At 31.1% G+C, this 16,512-nt stretch overlaps 2 protein-coding genes and 1 long non-coding RNA gene across 4 annotated transcripts; all 3 read left to right on the top strand.

The window, feature by feature from the left end:
- Nucleotides 1–28: 28 nt before the first annotated feature.
- Nucleotides 29–2,532, top strand: LOC142546653 (cyclin-D5-1-like). Of its 2 annotated transcripts, XM_075654487.1 has the most exons (6): nucleotides 29–75; nucleotides 323–459; nucleotides 580–666; nucleotides 805–1,096; nucleotides 1,181–1,305; nucleotides 1,426–2,532. In XM_075654487.1, the coding sequence occupies exons 2-6, from the start codon at nucleotides 346–348 to the stop codon at nucleotides 1,639–1,641; spliced, it is 834 nt and encodes a 277-aa protein (XP_075510602.1). In that variant the 5' UTR covers nucleotides 29–75; nucleotides 323–345; the 3' UTR covers nucleotides 1,642–2,532. The 2 variants fall into 2 exon arrangements, with proteins under 2 accessions (XP_075510602.1, XP_075510601.1); XM_075654486.1 differs by lacking the exon at nucleotides 29–75 and having other exon boundaries at nucleotides 90–459.
- A 1,073-nt stretch (nucleotides 2,533–3,605) lies between these two features.
- Nucleotides 3,606–6,594, top strand: LOC142546654 (ATP-dependent RNA helicase eIF4A). The gene is made up of 7 exons (XM_075654488.1): nucleotides 3,606–3,766; nucleotides 3,881–3,929; nucleotides 4,038–4,178; nucleotides 4,801–5,031; nucleotides 5,837–5,876; nucleotides 6,133–6,230; nucleotides 6,393–6,594. The coding sequence occupies exons 1-7, from the start codon at nucleotides 3,711–3,713 to the stop codon at nucleotides 6,408–6,410; spliced, it is 633 nt and encodes a 210-aa protein (XP_075510603.1). The 5' UTR covers nucleotides 3,606–3,710; the 3' UTR covers nucleotides 6,411–6,594.
- A 2,995-nt stretch (nucleotides 6,595–9,589) lies between these two features.
- On the top strand, nucleotides 9,590–11,947 carry LOC142544790 (uncharacterized). The gene is made up of 2 exons (XR_012820100.1): nucleotides 9,590–9,725; nucleotides 11,722–11,947. It is a non-coding gene; the product is annotated as an uncharacterized LOC142544790 (long non-coding RNA).
- Nucleotides 11,948–16,512: the final 4,565 nt, after the last annotated feature.

Below are 16,512 nucleotides of genomic sequence, written 5' to 3' on the forward strand. Positions count from 1 at the left end.
TTATTCTTCATATACCCTCCGCTAAATATGGCGGCACAAAACTCGCAACTCCACATCCCTCCTCCTACGCACCTTGTGAGTCTTTCTTGGGTGAGTCTAGATTCTCTCATCGTACGATCACAGTTTCAAATCAAATCTTCTACATAAATATAGTGTGTATATATATATATATATCGTTGCTGAGTTTCCAAGTTTTGCACCAAAATAAAAATGGAGGACACTGAAACTTCAGTTTCTAGCCTTCTATGCGAAGAAGACGAGTCGTGTTTAAAGGAGCAGGGCCGTTACAAAGATGAAACCTTTGCTTTTTGTTCTGTTTCAGAGACTGATTGCGAGCATATTGCAATGTTAATTCAAAGAGAAACCATTTTTCAATCCAACATCGAAGATTGTCCTGTAAAGAGTGAAAGAAAATGGCTGAATTCTGCACGTTTGGATGCCATCAAATGGATTCTTGATGTCCGTGTTTCTCCCCGTATTTTTGCTCTCCAAGTGACTGTGCTAATTCTTCTTCTTCTTCTTTCTTTATGCATGTCCATTTATTGGATTAATGTGATTTTTTTTTTTTGGTGCTTATAGACAAGGGCTCGTTTTGGATTCCAATTCGGCACTGCTTATTTATCACTGGTTTATTTTGATCGGTTCCTGTCGAGAAAAACGATTCAGGTTTTTTTTAAAAAAATTTACGAGTTAAACCTTTTATGATTTTCCCTTTTTGGGTCCGATTTTGAAATTTGATTACACGTGATTTAGAGATTCTGCAGAAGTTTGTGATTTTTTGATACATTTTCTTGATATTGATAGGATGGAATGTTGTGGGCAATTCGATTGCTATCACTTGTTTGCTTATTTTTGGCTGCGAAAATGGAGGAATCTGAACCACAGCCATTATCGAAATATCGTGTAAATGATTATAATTTCGAAGGAAATTTGATTCAGAGAATGGAATTAATAGTCTTGACTACTTTGGAATGGAGGATGTGTTGTGTCACTCCTTTTGCTTATCTTAACTATTTCATCATCAAGTTCTGTGGTGAACTCAGGCATAAGGAACTGGCAACTCGGGCCGCTGAATTAACCTTGCTTTTGATGGAAGGTAATCTAGATTTATGAAGACAGTGTGTACTTACATACGATTTCGGGAAAAAAATTATTTTGATTTTTCGGTTATTTGATGCAGAAATTAATGTAGCCGAACATCCACCATCTACCGTTGCAGCAGCAGCAGTTCTAGCAGCTTGTGATTACGGATTAACGAGAAATATAGTTGAAATTAAGATAAATGAAGTTCCATCGTTGGAAAAGGTGAGTTATTTTCCTTATTATGGTTGCATTTTCTTGATATTAGGTGACTTGAGTCGGTTTTTAACAAGTATTTAGTCGTTAATTTCCGCTCATCATTTTTAATCCTTGATACTTCGACAGGATCACACGTTTTCCTGTTATAGTCTCTTGCGGAGGATTGTGGTGTTAAAATCCAAGTCCCCAAAAACAGTTGTTACCCCATACTCATGGAATACCAATTCAAGCTCTATTGATGCTCTTGATGATGATGCAAGAATGAAGTCCAAGGCTGGCACTAATAGAAGGCTAAACTATACCGATCTTGATGAGCAGAGCTCTCTTCGAAAAGCTTCTTGATCACAACTGAGTGCGGAATGCTATAAAGGAAACTGATGAATAGATATTCTTGACGGTAAACTTGTGAAATGCTAGATCCTAAAGATATAAGATTGAAATTATTTTATGGTTTGAGTTTGATGGAGGGCTCCATTTCTCCAAGTATAGAGTAAAAGTCTAATCTAGTGACAACCAAGCAAATAGTGAAAGGAAGGATTTTGCATAATTAAAGAAAAAGTAAAACTTTGGCTTACAAGTTACAAGCAAGAAGCCGACTAAAGTGATAAGCCAGGTCGCTTGTTTTCAAGTACCTCACGCCTGTATCTTGGATAATTTTTTGGTTCTGAGTGGCATTTAGGGAGCCGGATTTGATCATCTTTTTGAGGGAAAAAAGCTGACTAAAGTACAATATCCAGTGGGTGAAGAAATGTGCACAGGCCCCCATTAAAGAGTGCGGACGGTCATTTCTATTAGTGTTTGGTTTAGTGAATGATTACTAGTGCTTTTTCACTTTCTGAAACCATTGTTTCTTCATCCTTTTGTGTTTGATGTGTTGGATATAACATACACCATTGATTTTTGTGTCCACTATTTTTTTTATTTGGAGTCTTTGAGACGCTCTCTATGTATTTCAAAAGGCTAAAAAAGCCATGGATGGAGATTGAAAATTTTATTCGTTTGATGTGATGTATTCATGTGACGCTTTGGTCATCAACAAAGAAAGTGAAAGTCGGTGTCCCGTTGGCCTGCCTGTTCAGGCAGGATTTTTGATGGCATGACCAACTAATTAGTTACTTGCGTGTCGGAAGCGACTCGATCTATTGGTCTATTTAGTCATATGCATTCCGATACTTGGAAGATTTTTAGCTAAATGTTTTCAAGGCTATGCTCTGCTACTCAAGTTTACGATCATCCATGTGTTGGATCTCGATTTTCTACACGCCCAAACGCAGCTGAAGATTTAAAAATATTTATTTTGACAATCAAAATATGTTTGGACGCTCGTATGATTTAAACATAAACATATATAGGGAGTTTAAAATCGTTATACCTTTGGTGAATTAATCACTGGACACCAACCGATCCGGTATAACAGATCGTTTCGTCTAATCAGGTCCACGACTGAATTGTTTGATCCTCTTCCAAATTGCATTAGAAATATTGGAAGAGATTTTGCGTAGGAGAGAAAATTAAGAGAGACGGCTCAAAATTTTCCTTCAAAAAGGGGGGGTGGCCGTTTTTTTTTTCTTTGAAAGTGAAAGTCTCGAAGACCTTGTGTTGTGGTAGGCTAGGTTTTTAATTAACATGTGTTATTTATAATTAAATAATAGCCTAATGACATAATTAACATTAATGGGCTTGATTTAATTAATTGTGCTAGTTTTAATTAATTTAATCATGACCCATTAAAACTTTAATTATTTATTATGTTGAACTTGTACTCCTACAAGCCCATTAAACATATTACCCACCATATTTAATTTATTAATTAATCAACTCATAGTTTCCGAACCACCCAATTTCTGAGTTGTATTCATCATATAGTTCACAGAAGGAATTCTTTAACATAATCTAATAGAATAAATTGCCCTTCAACCCAAGTGTTGAAGGCCTAGCCCTTCATCAATATTATCCTATATTTTTTTTGCCTTTCCTTTTCGCTTATCATCGTATTTTCATTTATTAATAGATTATTTTATGGCATTATATATGAAGTATTTTGGTTGTATTAAAATTGGGGAAATTGAATTTCTTTTAAATCTTCTCTACTCGGAGCACAAGTGTACATTTGACGTGAAGGCAAGATCAAAATGACAGTGATAATTTTGTTATTTTTCAAATTAAATATTTTGTCAAGAGATGTATTTTTCGGTATATTTTAAAAATTCTATGATATAGTTTTGTCATGATTTATGGTTAACGTGACGTCAAAAAGTCTCACGCTTGGAGACATCATTCACGCGATAGTGCGACTTTAAAAAACGCGACTTTCTTGTTAACTTGGTGTTCAGTCAGCGTTTGCTTCCCCGTCGATGCTCGATAAAACCAGAATAAAGTAGTCTTCTCCATTCTCCAGACGAGGAATCAAAATGGATTCCTCGGAATCATCTCTGTCCACCCCTCCTTCGCCACCGTCTTCTTTCAGGTACCCTTCCTCTCTTTCCTGTTATTTTTTTTGTGTGAATTATTTTTATACTTGGTGCATTTGAACGAATATGAGCGAATAATCTAAATTGATTCACCATTTCTGTTTGCTCAGCCCGCAGCGCCACTTTTACCTCGCCGTCGACAGACTTCAATTCAAGCTGGTTTTAAATTTCTTTTTTAGGAACCATCAAAATAGTAATTTTACTTTTGATTGGTATATGAATTTAACTGTGACTTTTGTTTAAAAAATGGGAAACTTTTTGCTACAGGAAACCCTAGTGGATCTTTTGGGGATGCTTGGGCGGCGGCCTTGGCTTCCAGTGGTAGTTTGCTGCAGCACACGTGATGAACTCGATGCTGTTTGCTCCAATGTCTCTAATCTTTCGTCCTACTTCAACATTTCCTCTTTGGTATGTCTACGCCTTTTCCCATACCCTTTGCTAGTGTTTTATGCCCGCGCTTCGTAGCAAGTGAAATCTTTTATTCGTATAATTCCTTTTTTATAGTTACATTTACTAAATTATGGAAACAAAAGCTGATTACTGTATTTTATGTGGCCATATTCTTGATGATGACGTGATTAGTAAAATGGTGACATTATGCTATTTTAGATGATCGGGATTTACTACTAAAGACCATAGATATATATAACACCTTCTTTCAACGTGTTCAGCTATTAATAATTTAATATCATCTTAATGGTGGTCCATTCAAGTGTTGTTAAGTTGATTTAGGTCGATGTCATTGCCTAATGTCCGACTAATATGCATGTGTGCACCTTGTTGCTAGTTTCGGACACATATTCTCCAATCTTTGGTGTATATGTGTGACACTATCTTTAACCATTTCCTATCTCGAGTTTTGAAAACTTATACTAAAAATAAATGCAAAGCTAAATTCTTTCTACACTTACTGATACTAAGTTTATTTGTTTTTCATGCTTAGTAAGTGTCAGTATAGACTACAAAAAAAGCTCAGCTTTCCTCCAATTATGCAGTAGTACAATTAACTTTTAATATATTGCAATTGCAGTACAGTGATCTTTCTGAAGGAGAGAGAGCGCGGATTCTAGATAACTTCAGACTGACAACAGGGAGGTGGAATAGAATGGGAAAAGATGAGATTGATAGAGATGAAGGAAAGGAAGAGGAGAGAAAGTCAAATGTGATTGTTGTTACTGATGCCTGCCTTCCGCTCATTGGCTCGGGTGAGTCACCTGTTAGCGCTCGCATTCTGATCAATTATGAGCTGCCATCAAAGAAGGTATGTTTTCTGTGTATCAATAGCTTTTTGTGTTTTAAATGTGGTTCATATTGAACAGCTGGTTCAGCATTTCAATTTGAAAATTTCTGTGTGATGATGGCTACTCAGAGGGAGATTTAATTCTCAGTTTACCATTATTACTACACATGTTTACTATAAAAGAGTTATGATAATAATTAGAGTTCATGTATTCTAATTTTTCATATGAAAGAATATCTTCAAATCCATGTTAAGAAAAGGGAATACCGGAAAATTTCTTAGTGTAAATAATATATTTTGGGTTCGCTCATTTTTTAATGCATAGCAAGAGTTGATGATGGTTTTTAACCCCTGCACCTATGCAGTGTTGAGTCACTCTTAAACGATGCAACATCTTGAGATTTCTTGGTTTTTCGCTGATAGCCTGATACTGGTCCGATATAAAGTTCAAGATGTGGACATATTGAATAATTGATTTTATCAAAATTAGTCAACGTGTTGATTTTTTATGTTTGGAAAATATATTGAGAGTTAACCTGGACAGAAAGATCAACAAAATAAAGTAATTCCAATCACTATGATTTGTCAAGTATTTGAGCTGGTAAAGATTGAATTCAATAAAATTTAGAATTATACAGAAAATGATCTATTTATGCATCGATGAAGCTCATTAACAAGTAAATGTTGACATGACTAAGAGATATCCCCTATTACCAACTATTGTTTGAAGTTCGGAATAATAGACATAGGACCGCGCTATACGTAATGCTTTGAATGTGTTATGTTTAGAATCCCCAATTTTGAAATTTTGTAATGTATTAAACAGGAGACATATACGAGGCGCATGGCCACATGCTTATCATCAGGTTTGTCTTCAATTCAATTTATGTGAATTTTACTTGGAAGGAAGGAAGAGTGACAATGTAGCAAATGAACGTATTGGAAAAATGTCAACTGTTGTCCTTATATTTGTGTTCCTTGAATAATATATGCAAAATTAGGAAATTAAATTCAGGCTCAGGCCCCCCAACCCCATGTTTTGTAACTGGGTTGTGAAATTTCCTCTCATGTGTAAAATATGAAAAAATTCATTGATAATATATTTTTCTGATTTGCATGTAGATGGCATTGTGATCAACATGGTTGTCGGGGGAGAAGTTGTGATTCTTAAAACCATTGAAGAAACCAGTGGTCTGGTCATAGCTGAAATGCCTATACACGTATGTGATTTTATACGGCATTCTACTCGACAAATTTATTATATGGCTTTGAAATCATAGACATTTTTTACTTAAATTCACGCGACTTCGCGGTTGTGATTCAGACTTTTGTCATACATTCCCTCTAGAATTCATTAACTCAAAAGTGTTTCTTTTGTGCAGATCCTTGAGCTGATGTGAACATGATTATCTTCTTGAAGTATCAGAAAATATACAAGCAAGACTTTCCAAGTTTTCCTTACCTATGAATTATGAAAGTGCATTCAGGATAGTCTTGCTCATGTAAAGTAAAATATCGATTTATATTCTTGCAGTAACTAGCGACTCTACCAAATATGCAATAAATAACACCACAATTATATTTTTTGAAAAGTAAAATTACTAACCCATGATTTTAAGATTGTCCATAAATTCTTGACTATGTTCAAGGAGGGTGTAATAATTCTATACTTTTAAAGATTTTTAATAATTTTTTAAGTGATGGACTTTTGTCGAGTTATAGATTTTTATTGACTTTTATAGAATCTCATGGAATTGTAAAAGAAATTTCAACGATTTTTATAGACTTTTTTTCAAGATTTTGAAGATTTTGTAAACTTTTTCATAGAATTATTTAAATTTTATGATTTATAATTGTGATTTATTTTTTATTAATTTCTTTAAATAATTTTTGGACATAGATAACTTCTTCAATTTTAAGTTATTATTTTATTTACGAATGAAAATGAATTTTACCTATTTAAAAGATAAATCAATTTAATTTATGAAAAACAACAAATGAACTTTCCAATTTATTGAAATCAAAATTTCATTCTTTATATCAATTTAATATATTAATGAATAATATTTTTACAAGTTCGTAATATAATTTTATTAAAAGAACAATCAAAATAATGAGTAGTTTTTAATTAAAAAAATCTAATCATTGTTGATAATTTGATAAACATCACTCCACATTCTATTGGTTATGATATCCTTTCATGCATTAGCATTTTCTTCTTGTTGTTAATTAGTATCAAATAACTAATCAAAGTTGTCACATTCATAATCTTGTGTCGATGAAGACAATTGAGTTTCATTATCTGATTCAATTTGATATTCATCAAATCAAACTTCTTTAGAAGAAAATTGTGTAATCCAACACAAGCCAATACAAGCTCTGTTTGGGTCGTATATGAAAATAGAGGATTCATTTTGAATTTTTTGAACCGTGATTTAAGTATATCAAATGTCCACTCAATAGTAACTCACCCATGTATATTTCTTTTTCCTATAGAACGTAGCACAATTCAAAAAACTTTTTTTGTGCAATTTTAATTTATAAAAAGAGAAAAGAAAAAGAAAAAAAAAAGACCATGAATTTAATATATAACTTTCTTAGTTTTACAATGTCTTGTTCAAGTTATTTTCAAGGGGCATGGAATTTTTTTAATTAGATGTTAACTTTTCATTTGAGGAACTGCCAAAACCAAGAAAATTTTATGATCGAAATAAAAGAACTTTGTTTTGGCTTTCCACGAAAACCGAACAATAATTACGATAAACTAACTCAAACAAAGGCAATAATTACGAGTCAATAATATTATAATATTGATGTAGCACTACTTCACGTGGCTGAAGACCCCATATTTTCTAAGAATTTTACTGTTGATTTGCAAAATACTGTCCGAACTTAAAATTATTATATTATTATTACTATTTTTGTTTCACGATGTCATACCTTACGTTAATTTGCACAGTAACACCCATGTATATTTCTTTCTCCTATAGAACCTAGCACAATTCAAAAAACCAAGAATTAAATTTAATCATTATTTTCATTATATATGAAAGTCAAATCAATATATAAATAGTACAGCCTAAAAGAAACTCCGCAGACAACAGAAGCCTATAACATTAATAACCATTAATGGCATACATGGACACCCACCGAATGTTTATTATCTTTGGATACAAATATTTAACGAGATTTTAGGTTTGCATTACAAACTGGTCAGGGAGTAACAATGTTCTTATATATATATATATATATATACACGCTAGAAATAATGCACGTGCGTTGCACGTGGGAAACATTTGTTGAAGTAATTAGAATTTGAAATAAAATTAGTTAACTCAACAAAAAATAATGATAATAGTATTGTAAATTTTGACAATTCGTGTTAATGAGCATATGTAACTAATAAGGAAAAAAATATATTTTTTAAATTTTAAAAAAAGATTTGGACTACTAAAACTTTTCTCATATATTTTTTTATCATATTGTTTTCTTTTGTTATTTGTCATATTCTCTCAATAATACATATATTTTATTAAAATATTCAATTATTAAAATCTTTTTTGACAATCAATGATCTGCAATTTTTTTATTTACAATATTATTTGATTATTATTTTCTTTCATGTAAATTGACAATGAACATTATGGGTATAGTATAAGAAAAGTAAGACGCAATAAAATTCGGACTGACATCTCTAATATTGGGATGTTTGATAAATGTTGAAATTCGAGGTTATAGAAAAATGGAACTAGGTCACCATGGGTCGTTATAAGTTGAGTTTCGCAAACGAGGATTTAGAAGGTAGAGTTTATCGGGACCAAAGAGACATAAGGACATCTTAAGATTTATTATTTTATCAGAGTAGCGTCGTGGAAGCGTGGACTATTGGGATACTAGAACTAAGTCTAAATTTTTTTTATTATCAAGGATAAGCGAAATTCGGGGACGAAATTCAATTTAAAGGGGGGGAAGATTGTAATGTCCCGAAATTTTGAAGTCCACGTGAACCACATGCATGCAAATTATTAAATTCTTTGGTATTTTATTAAATTCTTTTAAAGCATAAAATGTATTTTTATTTTATTAAATTGTGTTTAATTATTTTTATGCATTATTATTGCATGACAGGATTTAATTCATGAAATTTTAAAAGTTCATGCACTATGATTTTTAAGTTTCATTTCGCGCTCAAACGAGGATCGGAGACCGAGAAATTTTCAAAAAAATTATTTTTATTACATGGTTAATTTTTATTAATTAATATAAGATGTTTTAGACTTATTTTTTAATAATTGGGATTTATTGGGTATTTTTAACCGCATGATTTTTATTTTTAACGGTACGCGAATTTTATCGAATCAGGGAACTTTTTGGGGGTTCGACTAATATTTAAAAAAAAATTTCAACACGAAATATTTTTCGAGAGTATGTTTGGATTTAATGGGTCTATTTTTGAATTTATTGGGCCTAAAGCTCTTTTTAAATTTTTAAAAGACCATCTAAGAACCATTATCTTATTAATTAAATAACTAATAAATACCTAAGGACCTACTAAACTTAACACTACCCTCCCCACCAACCGACACCCCTTCATTACACAATATCCCCTCTGTATTCTTCATTTCCAGCTGAAGTTTCCGTCGGTGTTCTCTTGTTCTTGCAAAAGAAATCTATCCGGGTCTCCCTCTTCTCGTTTTGTTCATCAAATTTCTAAGGCACGCCACATACTTTTATTTCTGCATCATATACGCTATATATATGCTGTTAAATGTTGCTCTGTGTGTGAAAATCTCGATCTAACTCCATGCTTGAAGATTTAACGGGTTGGCTGCATTTTTCCATTTTCTGAACTATAACTCACGCTTTGTTTTCTGTGGTGCAAGGGGCTGCTGTTTTTAGTTGTTTAAGGGTTGTACTTGGTGTCAAGGTGGTGTTTTGGGGTTTAGAATTGTTGCTGGTGGTTGCAAGATGATTAGCCGAGAGGAGTGCTTCAAGGGGATAGCTCGTTTCTTGGGATATTTAGCGTGCAGAGGTAACTAGCAACACCAGGACCTAGCCGAGCCTTAGACCAGATCCTGGTGGGTCTGAGACAAGGCTTGAAAGGGTTCAACACGTGCTGGAACCATCTTTAGTCGCGGTGTGCAGAAGGTAGGAAATAGGCTTCGGGTTAGACGCTTTGGGAAGACTAGTGGTTGTGGTGAGTTGCTGCTTACATGGGAGGTTAGCCGTGAGTTCATGAGGTCCAGTAGGGTCCTAGAGTGGTCTTAGTGTGGTCGAGTCATGGCTGGTCGTAGGTGGTGCGGTCTAGGTTGGTGAATAGCTCGAGTAGGTGCATAAGCTTTAAGTTGGGTGGCTCGCTGAATTTTTCCAGCAGCTGTTCCAGGAGGGTTCAGGTGTTTAAGAGCTCGGTTTTAGGGGGGTTAGGACCTTTTAAGTGTTTTTAAGATATGCTAAAAAGTTGGGAGAAATTTGGTTGAGTTTAGAGCCGATTCGGGTTTAAATAGGGACCCCGGTCCAAGTTTTAAAACAATTCGGTTAAGTTATGAAACGAGCTCGAGTTTACATCTAGGAATGCTTTTAAATATGTTTTGGGACATTTTTAAGAGTTTGGTAAGTTTCGGATCAAAATAATGAGTTTTAGATTTATCCGGGATTTAGTCGCCGCACGAAACATTAATTAAAGAATTAAATTGAAACGCTTAGATTTAAGCTTAATAAAATTTTGGAAAATTTTATTTAAGTTCAAATAATTATTAGAAGTTTAAGTTTTTAATTTGGGAATTTTATGATAAGGTTTGGTTTAATTCGGGATTAAAACGTATTAATATGTTATAGTTAAAAATTAATTTTTAAGTCATCGATTTAAGCCAAATAAAAATATGGGAAAGTTCACGTAGGCTTAAAATAATTATTTGGGATATGTTACAGTCAATAGAATTAAGAAAATGTCAAAGACATGAAATTTTACGTGTAGGGAGAAAACGGTAATTTTTGGGTTTACATGGGCAAAATGGTCATTTTGCACCCGGGGTGAGATGTTGGTCCTGGCAGCGCCCTGAGCATATTTTATCATGTTTTTAAATGTTCACATTCATGAATTTTATGGAATTACGATAAATACATTGCATGCTTGGTTTAAAGGAAAAGTTACGTATATACATGTTTTTATTAAGTGATGATTATGATGTTATTTTGAAGTATGGGATTTGGTTGTGACTGACGATGTAGATGTATACGATGATATGAGATATGATGAGCTGAGGCCCGGGCTCAGTGGACGGGTAATGCTGTCGCTGATGTCCCTCGCCGCCGGGTACTACGGTTACATGTAGATGGATTCATCGATAGAGTTGATACGATAGAGCTGATACGAAAGTCACAACTAATGAACTGAATTCAATTAAAAAGGAAATGTTTACGTATATGATGACATGAGTTGACATGCTTTAACACGTATATGTTGATACGATGATACATGCTATGATTATTATCATGTTTTGAAAGGATACGACATGTTTACGTATATGATGACATGAGATGACATGCTTTGACACGATATGATTTTACACAACACATTTACGTTATGCTTTTAAGTTCATGAAAGATATGTTGAGTATGATATTTTTCACTGCTGTGTGGTGTGTATATGTACTTGTTATTCCTGGTACAGGTGTGTTGAGTCTTTAGACTTACTAGGCGTGTGTGATGCAGGTGAGCTAAATGTTGAGGAGACTGGAGGTGCCGAACTCTGAGTAGGCAGACCTGGTGCGGTGACACAACCCGAGGACCACATGTTTTCCGCATTACGATTTATGCAATTGAGAGGAGATGAACATTTTCTTACGATGATGATTTTATGATTTTTACACGTTTACGTTTACGTGGTTTTGGACGAGTTTGGTTATTTTAAACCGCGCTATTTTTGTGTTCAAATAAATATGATTATTTTAAATGTAGATTTATAAATGCTAGCCTTAAAAAAAATATTTCCGCACTTTTAAAATGAGCGAGACGTTTCAATTTTTGTTGCAAAATACAGTGATAAATGCATGTAGGTGCACTATTTCATTGTGTCAATTATAACTTTTTTTTAAATATCTTATTTCTCACTCAATGATAAATTTTTTTTAATTCTTATTTGATTATCGACAAATCCAATATTTCATTTAAATGTTTTTATTAATAATATTTACAATGAGTTTTATTCTATATTTATCCAATTTGAAAAGGATCAATTATAATTCAATCTATAATAATATTTGAAAACTGTAGAATGCTTTTAAATTTAAAAATCGAGTAACATGTAAGGGACGAATTCAAAACTAAAAGTTGATGCAACATGTTTCTTCTAGCTTTACAATCGAATAATGTAGGATCGAGTGTTTGTCGCTTTTCCAAAAGCTATGACTGATACTAACAATGTAAGTCAAATCTTTAAATCGTACAACAGCTCAAGCGCATATCCATCGTTGACAATTATTGTACCCAACAATCTATTTCCTAATAATTCCACCAATTGCAATCAATGAAAATCAAAGTCGGGATCTTGGCTCTGATATCAATTTTAGGCTAAGAGTTTACCGTTTTATGAAAACCTATGTATTATGGTAACGGTGCAAATCAAATCATTTAAATAGTACACCAGCTCAAGCGCAACATTTCAATTACTCTACCCAACATGATCAATTATTATATCTAACAAATAAGTTTATGCAAATAACCTTTTACTAAATCATATGAATTTATAAGACACTTGAGTAGAATATATACTTGATATTTTACATAAGTAGTAGAGAAAAAAAATCATTTTTCATCTATTTGAAAAATTATATTTTAAAATAAAATAAAAATCAGAAAAAATATAAAGCGTGTTGACAAAATCCCGAAACCCAAATTGAAAGTTGAATTAATACATTCCTATTCATCATTAAATCCTACTATTTAATTTTAATAAATTTAATATGTTTATCCACTGAAAATAATGAAAGAATTATTTATACAATTTAATTAAAAAGTCAAAGTACATCAGTTTCTGATTCCAAATAACGATCACATTATGATTACGTTACAATGATAAATAAATTATTATTTTTAGTTTATCATCATAGTCTTTACCTCAATAAACACATTTTCGAATGTCGGATGTTAAATTTAATATTGACATTAGATAACTATATTATTAATTATAACATTATTTTTTTATTCTTCTCAATACATTACTTTTTCTATTTTTAAATATATTAATCTATTTATTTTTGTATACAAAGTATAATAATTATTTGTTTAATTGATCAAATTTAAGATTAGATGTTTATAAAAAATTCTAATACATCTTTAAAGATCAATAAATGATGAAATTAAATTTGAAATCAAGAGAAAAATTAAGAAAATGTAGAACACTACAGTGCATAAACTTTCGCTTTGTACAGTGACAAAACATAAGGTGAGACCAAGTGAGATACTTATATGTATGAGCCTCATTCAACTTAGCCCGTTATAATATTTTTATTAACCCATTTTTTCCTGCATTTTTACTTCACTAACTTTGCAGTATGACTCATTTAAGCATTAGATTTTTATTTTTTAGTACATAGTGTCCTTCACTCTCACCGACTTCAATCTTTAGAAGTCGGTATTAGTAGTTTATATATAATAGACAATTATTTAGTTTTTATTTTCTGTCTTTTGATTAATTGTGTAATTTTTTATTTTCTACCTAATTCATTTTTAAATTTTTTATAATCATGATCAGAAGTGTTGCACACATATAATATAAAATTATTATATTTTAAAATGTTAATGTTGAAGTGTCGAATAAATGTATTAAATCATTATTTAAGAACTTTTAGAAAAACAATATACATCATAATTCAGATTTAAAGATTAACATACAAATAAATAACTTGCGATGAATATCTTATGAAATAAATGATGTTAGTCCAAAACGATTAAATATGATTATCGTAAATGAATTTTTCTTAATTAATTATAAAGTTTTCAGCACATGCGCTGAATTAATTAGAATATTTTCAATATAGTATGTAGATAAATGTTTTTCCATATGAGTTAGTGATTGAGTCCTTATGAACATTTAAAAAAAAATGTGTCTTTAGTTATAGTAACGGTATATTATAATTTAAAATATTAAATGAAAAAAATTATCAAGATAAAAAATAATTAGGAAATTCAAGAATATATGGTTACTCAATTAGTTTAATTGACACGCTCTTTAGTTTGCTGATTTAATAGATGTTAGATCCACAATCACTGAGTTTGACAAGAATTCTTGTAGAATAAGATACAATTATAATAAATTACTTGATTGTATATGTAATGAAATTTTGTATATTTCATATATGTTTGATTTATTTCATTTATAAGGTTGAAATTTTATATATTATGATATAAGATTTGTTATGTATCTTAACATCGATAAATTCACAAAAAAATTATATTAATTATCGCTACCATATAATTCTGGTTTCGCCCCAGACTTTTGTGTATTCGTTTGCTTGAATTTATTGTTCCTCATTTTATCAATACTCATAACATGTCAAACATGAAAGTGAATATTAATTTAAAGAGATGATAATATTTATATATTGTAATGAACAAATTTACCCCTCACGATACTGATAAAACTTACTTAAAAATAATATGTTGACGAACATATTGTTAGGAATCCAAAAATACAACTCAAATGCCTACTTTGGCACTCAATTTTGAGTGACTGCCAAAATGTCTCAACAATCCACAATTTTTGGACAACACAGTAACATCACAATTTTAAAAGCAAAATGATATTTTCCATTTTATATCAAGAATTCATGATTGAAAATCGATAATATTAGATATATAGATATTTAATATAAACTCGTGCGAGTTCATTTAGGCTCACCTTTAAACGAGTCGACAAAATTTCAACCCAACTCACTTAAAATTTTTGGCGGTGCAGGCCAAACCGACCCAAAATCGACGGCTCAAATCACAACGATCTTTTACCGTGTTTTATTTAAATAATAATTTATAAATATAAAACGCAAAAAAATTTCGATTGCAAAAAACTTTAATTTAACACATATATTATAACAAACAGTTACAAGTAAATAGATTTAAAAATTTAAAAATATTTTTGTAAAAAATTATATCACAATAAATTTTTTGAACATATTTTATTAAAATATTTTTTAATTATAAACCTTTGCAAAAAATATTTTTTTAAACACATAACTTATAGTCCACGTCACAAAGACAAATTAACGAGGACATGAAAAAAAATAATAAGACACCAAAGAAAAATCACAATTTAATAATGTGTTATTTCTAAACTTTAATTAATTTAAGTTACATAATGAAAAGATAAATAAAAAATCTAAATCATTGGATTAAAAATAACATATTATAATGTGGATAGGCACAAAAAAAACCAAATACTAATTTACATAATTAAAAAATAACATATTATAATGTGTGTAGACATTAAAAAATTAAATACTAATAATCACAAATATTTAAAATATGAATAAAGAGGAAAAAAATACACATTTAAAGTAAGAAATTAATGTAAAGCAAGCAATTAACAAGGAGATAAATAAAAATTCACATATAAAGTCACATTTTTATATTAGTCACACATATTTAAAATATGAATAAGGAGGAAAAAAAGAGACACATTTAAAGTAAGTAATTAACCTAAAACAAGCAATTAACAATTAATAAGGAGATAAATAGAAATGCACATATAAAGTCACATATTTATGAAAAAAGACACATTTAAAGTAAGAAGTTAATGTAAAACAAGTAATTAATAAGGAGATAACAAAAAGACACATTTAAATTAAGAAATTAATGTAAAACAAATAATTAATAAGGAGATAAATGGAAATTCACATATAAAGTTACATATTTATATATATAATAGATAATAGATATATATATATAATTTTGATATGTTGTTCACGTATTGATGAGCAACGTCGCAAGATGTTCGCTAGAACATATCGTGGAACATTATATTGGTTGTGTCCTCAGTCCTCAGACACTGTTGTATTAAATGTTGTACGTTTCTCGAAACACAGAAGAGTGTGAGGGGACGACCGAACACACTAATGCATTAAATGTTGCACAGTTCTCGATATATAAATGAATATGTGATAAAACAATCAATGTGATGTTTCACATCTTGCGACGCTCACGAGGTTCCCACCAAAAAATGACAACACATTAAAGATCTATATACATTTATGATATATATTTTCATCGTATGTACTAATAAAAATTGACATTGTTGTAAGAACTAAAATCTCACCACAGATAAAAATCCATGTTCGCTCCGTTTGGATCTGTTTTGAGAGGCACATTTTTTTTATTGGATTCGGACTTCAACGTATCTAAAGAAAAGTTGAAAGTGCATTTCTCGTTGTAAATATCTTTAAAATATTATTAATTTTGTGGGTTGAGAAAAGCTACAAGAATACAAATTAGACAGCACATGGGCAGCGA

This window comes from Primulina tabacum, chromosome 5 (assembly GCF_025594145.1).
Source record: "Primulina tabacum isolate GXHZ01 chromosome 5, ASM2559414v2, whole genome shotgun sequence".
NCBI classification, from domain to species: Eukaryota; Viridiplantae; Streptophyta; class Magnoliopsida; order Lamiales; family Gesneriaceae; genus Primulina; species Primulina tabacum.

Coding starts and splice junctions, on each gene's coding strand:
- LOC142546653 (XM_075654486.1), top strand. CDS start 211: ATGGAGGACACTGAAACTTCAGTTTCTAGCCTTCTATGCGAAGAAGAC. Junction 460..579: donor CCATCAAATGGATTCTTGAT/GTCCGTGTTTCT, acceptor TGGTGCTTATAG/ACAAGGGCTCGTTTTGGATT. Junction 1,097..1,180: donor AACCTTGCTTTTGATGGAAG/GTAATCTAGATT, acceptor TATTTGATGCAG/AAATTAATGTAGCCGAACAT.
- LOC142546654 (XM_075654488.1), top strand. CDS start 3,711: ATGGATTCCTCGGAATCATCTCTGTCCACCCCTCCTTCGCCACCGTCT. Junction 4,179..4,800: donor ACTTCAACATTTCCTCTTTG/GTATGTCTACGC, acceptor TTGCAATTGCAG/TACAGTGATCTTTCTGAAGG. Junction 5,032..5,836: donor ATGAGCTGCCATCAAAGAAG/GTATGTTTTCTG, acceptor TGTATTAAACAG/GAGACATATACGAGGCGCAT.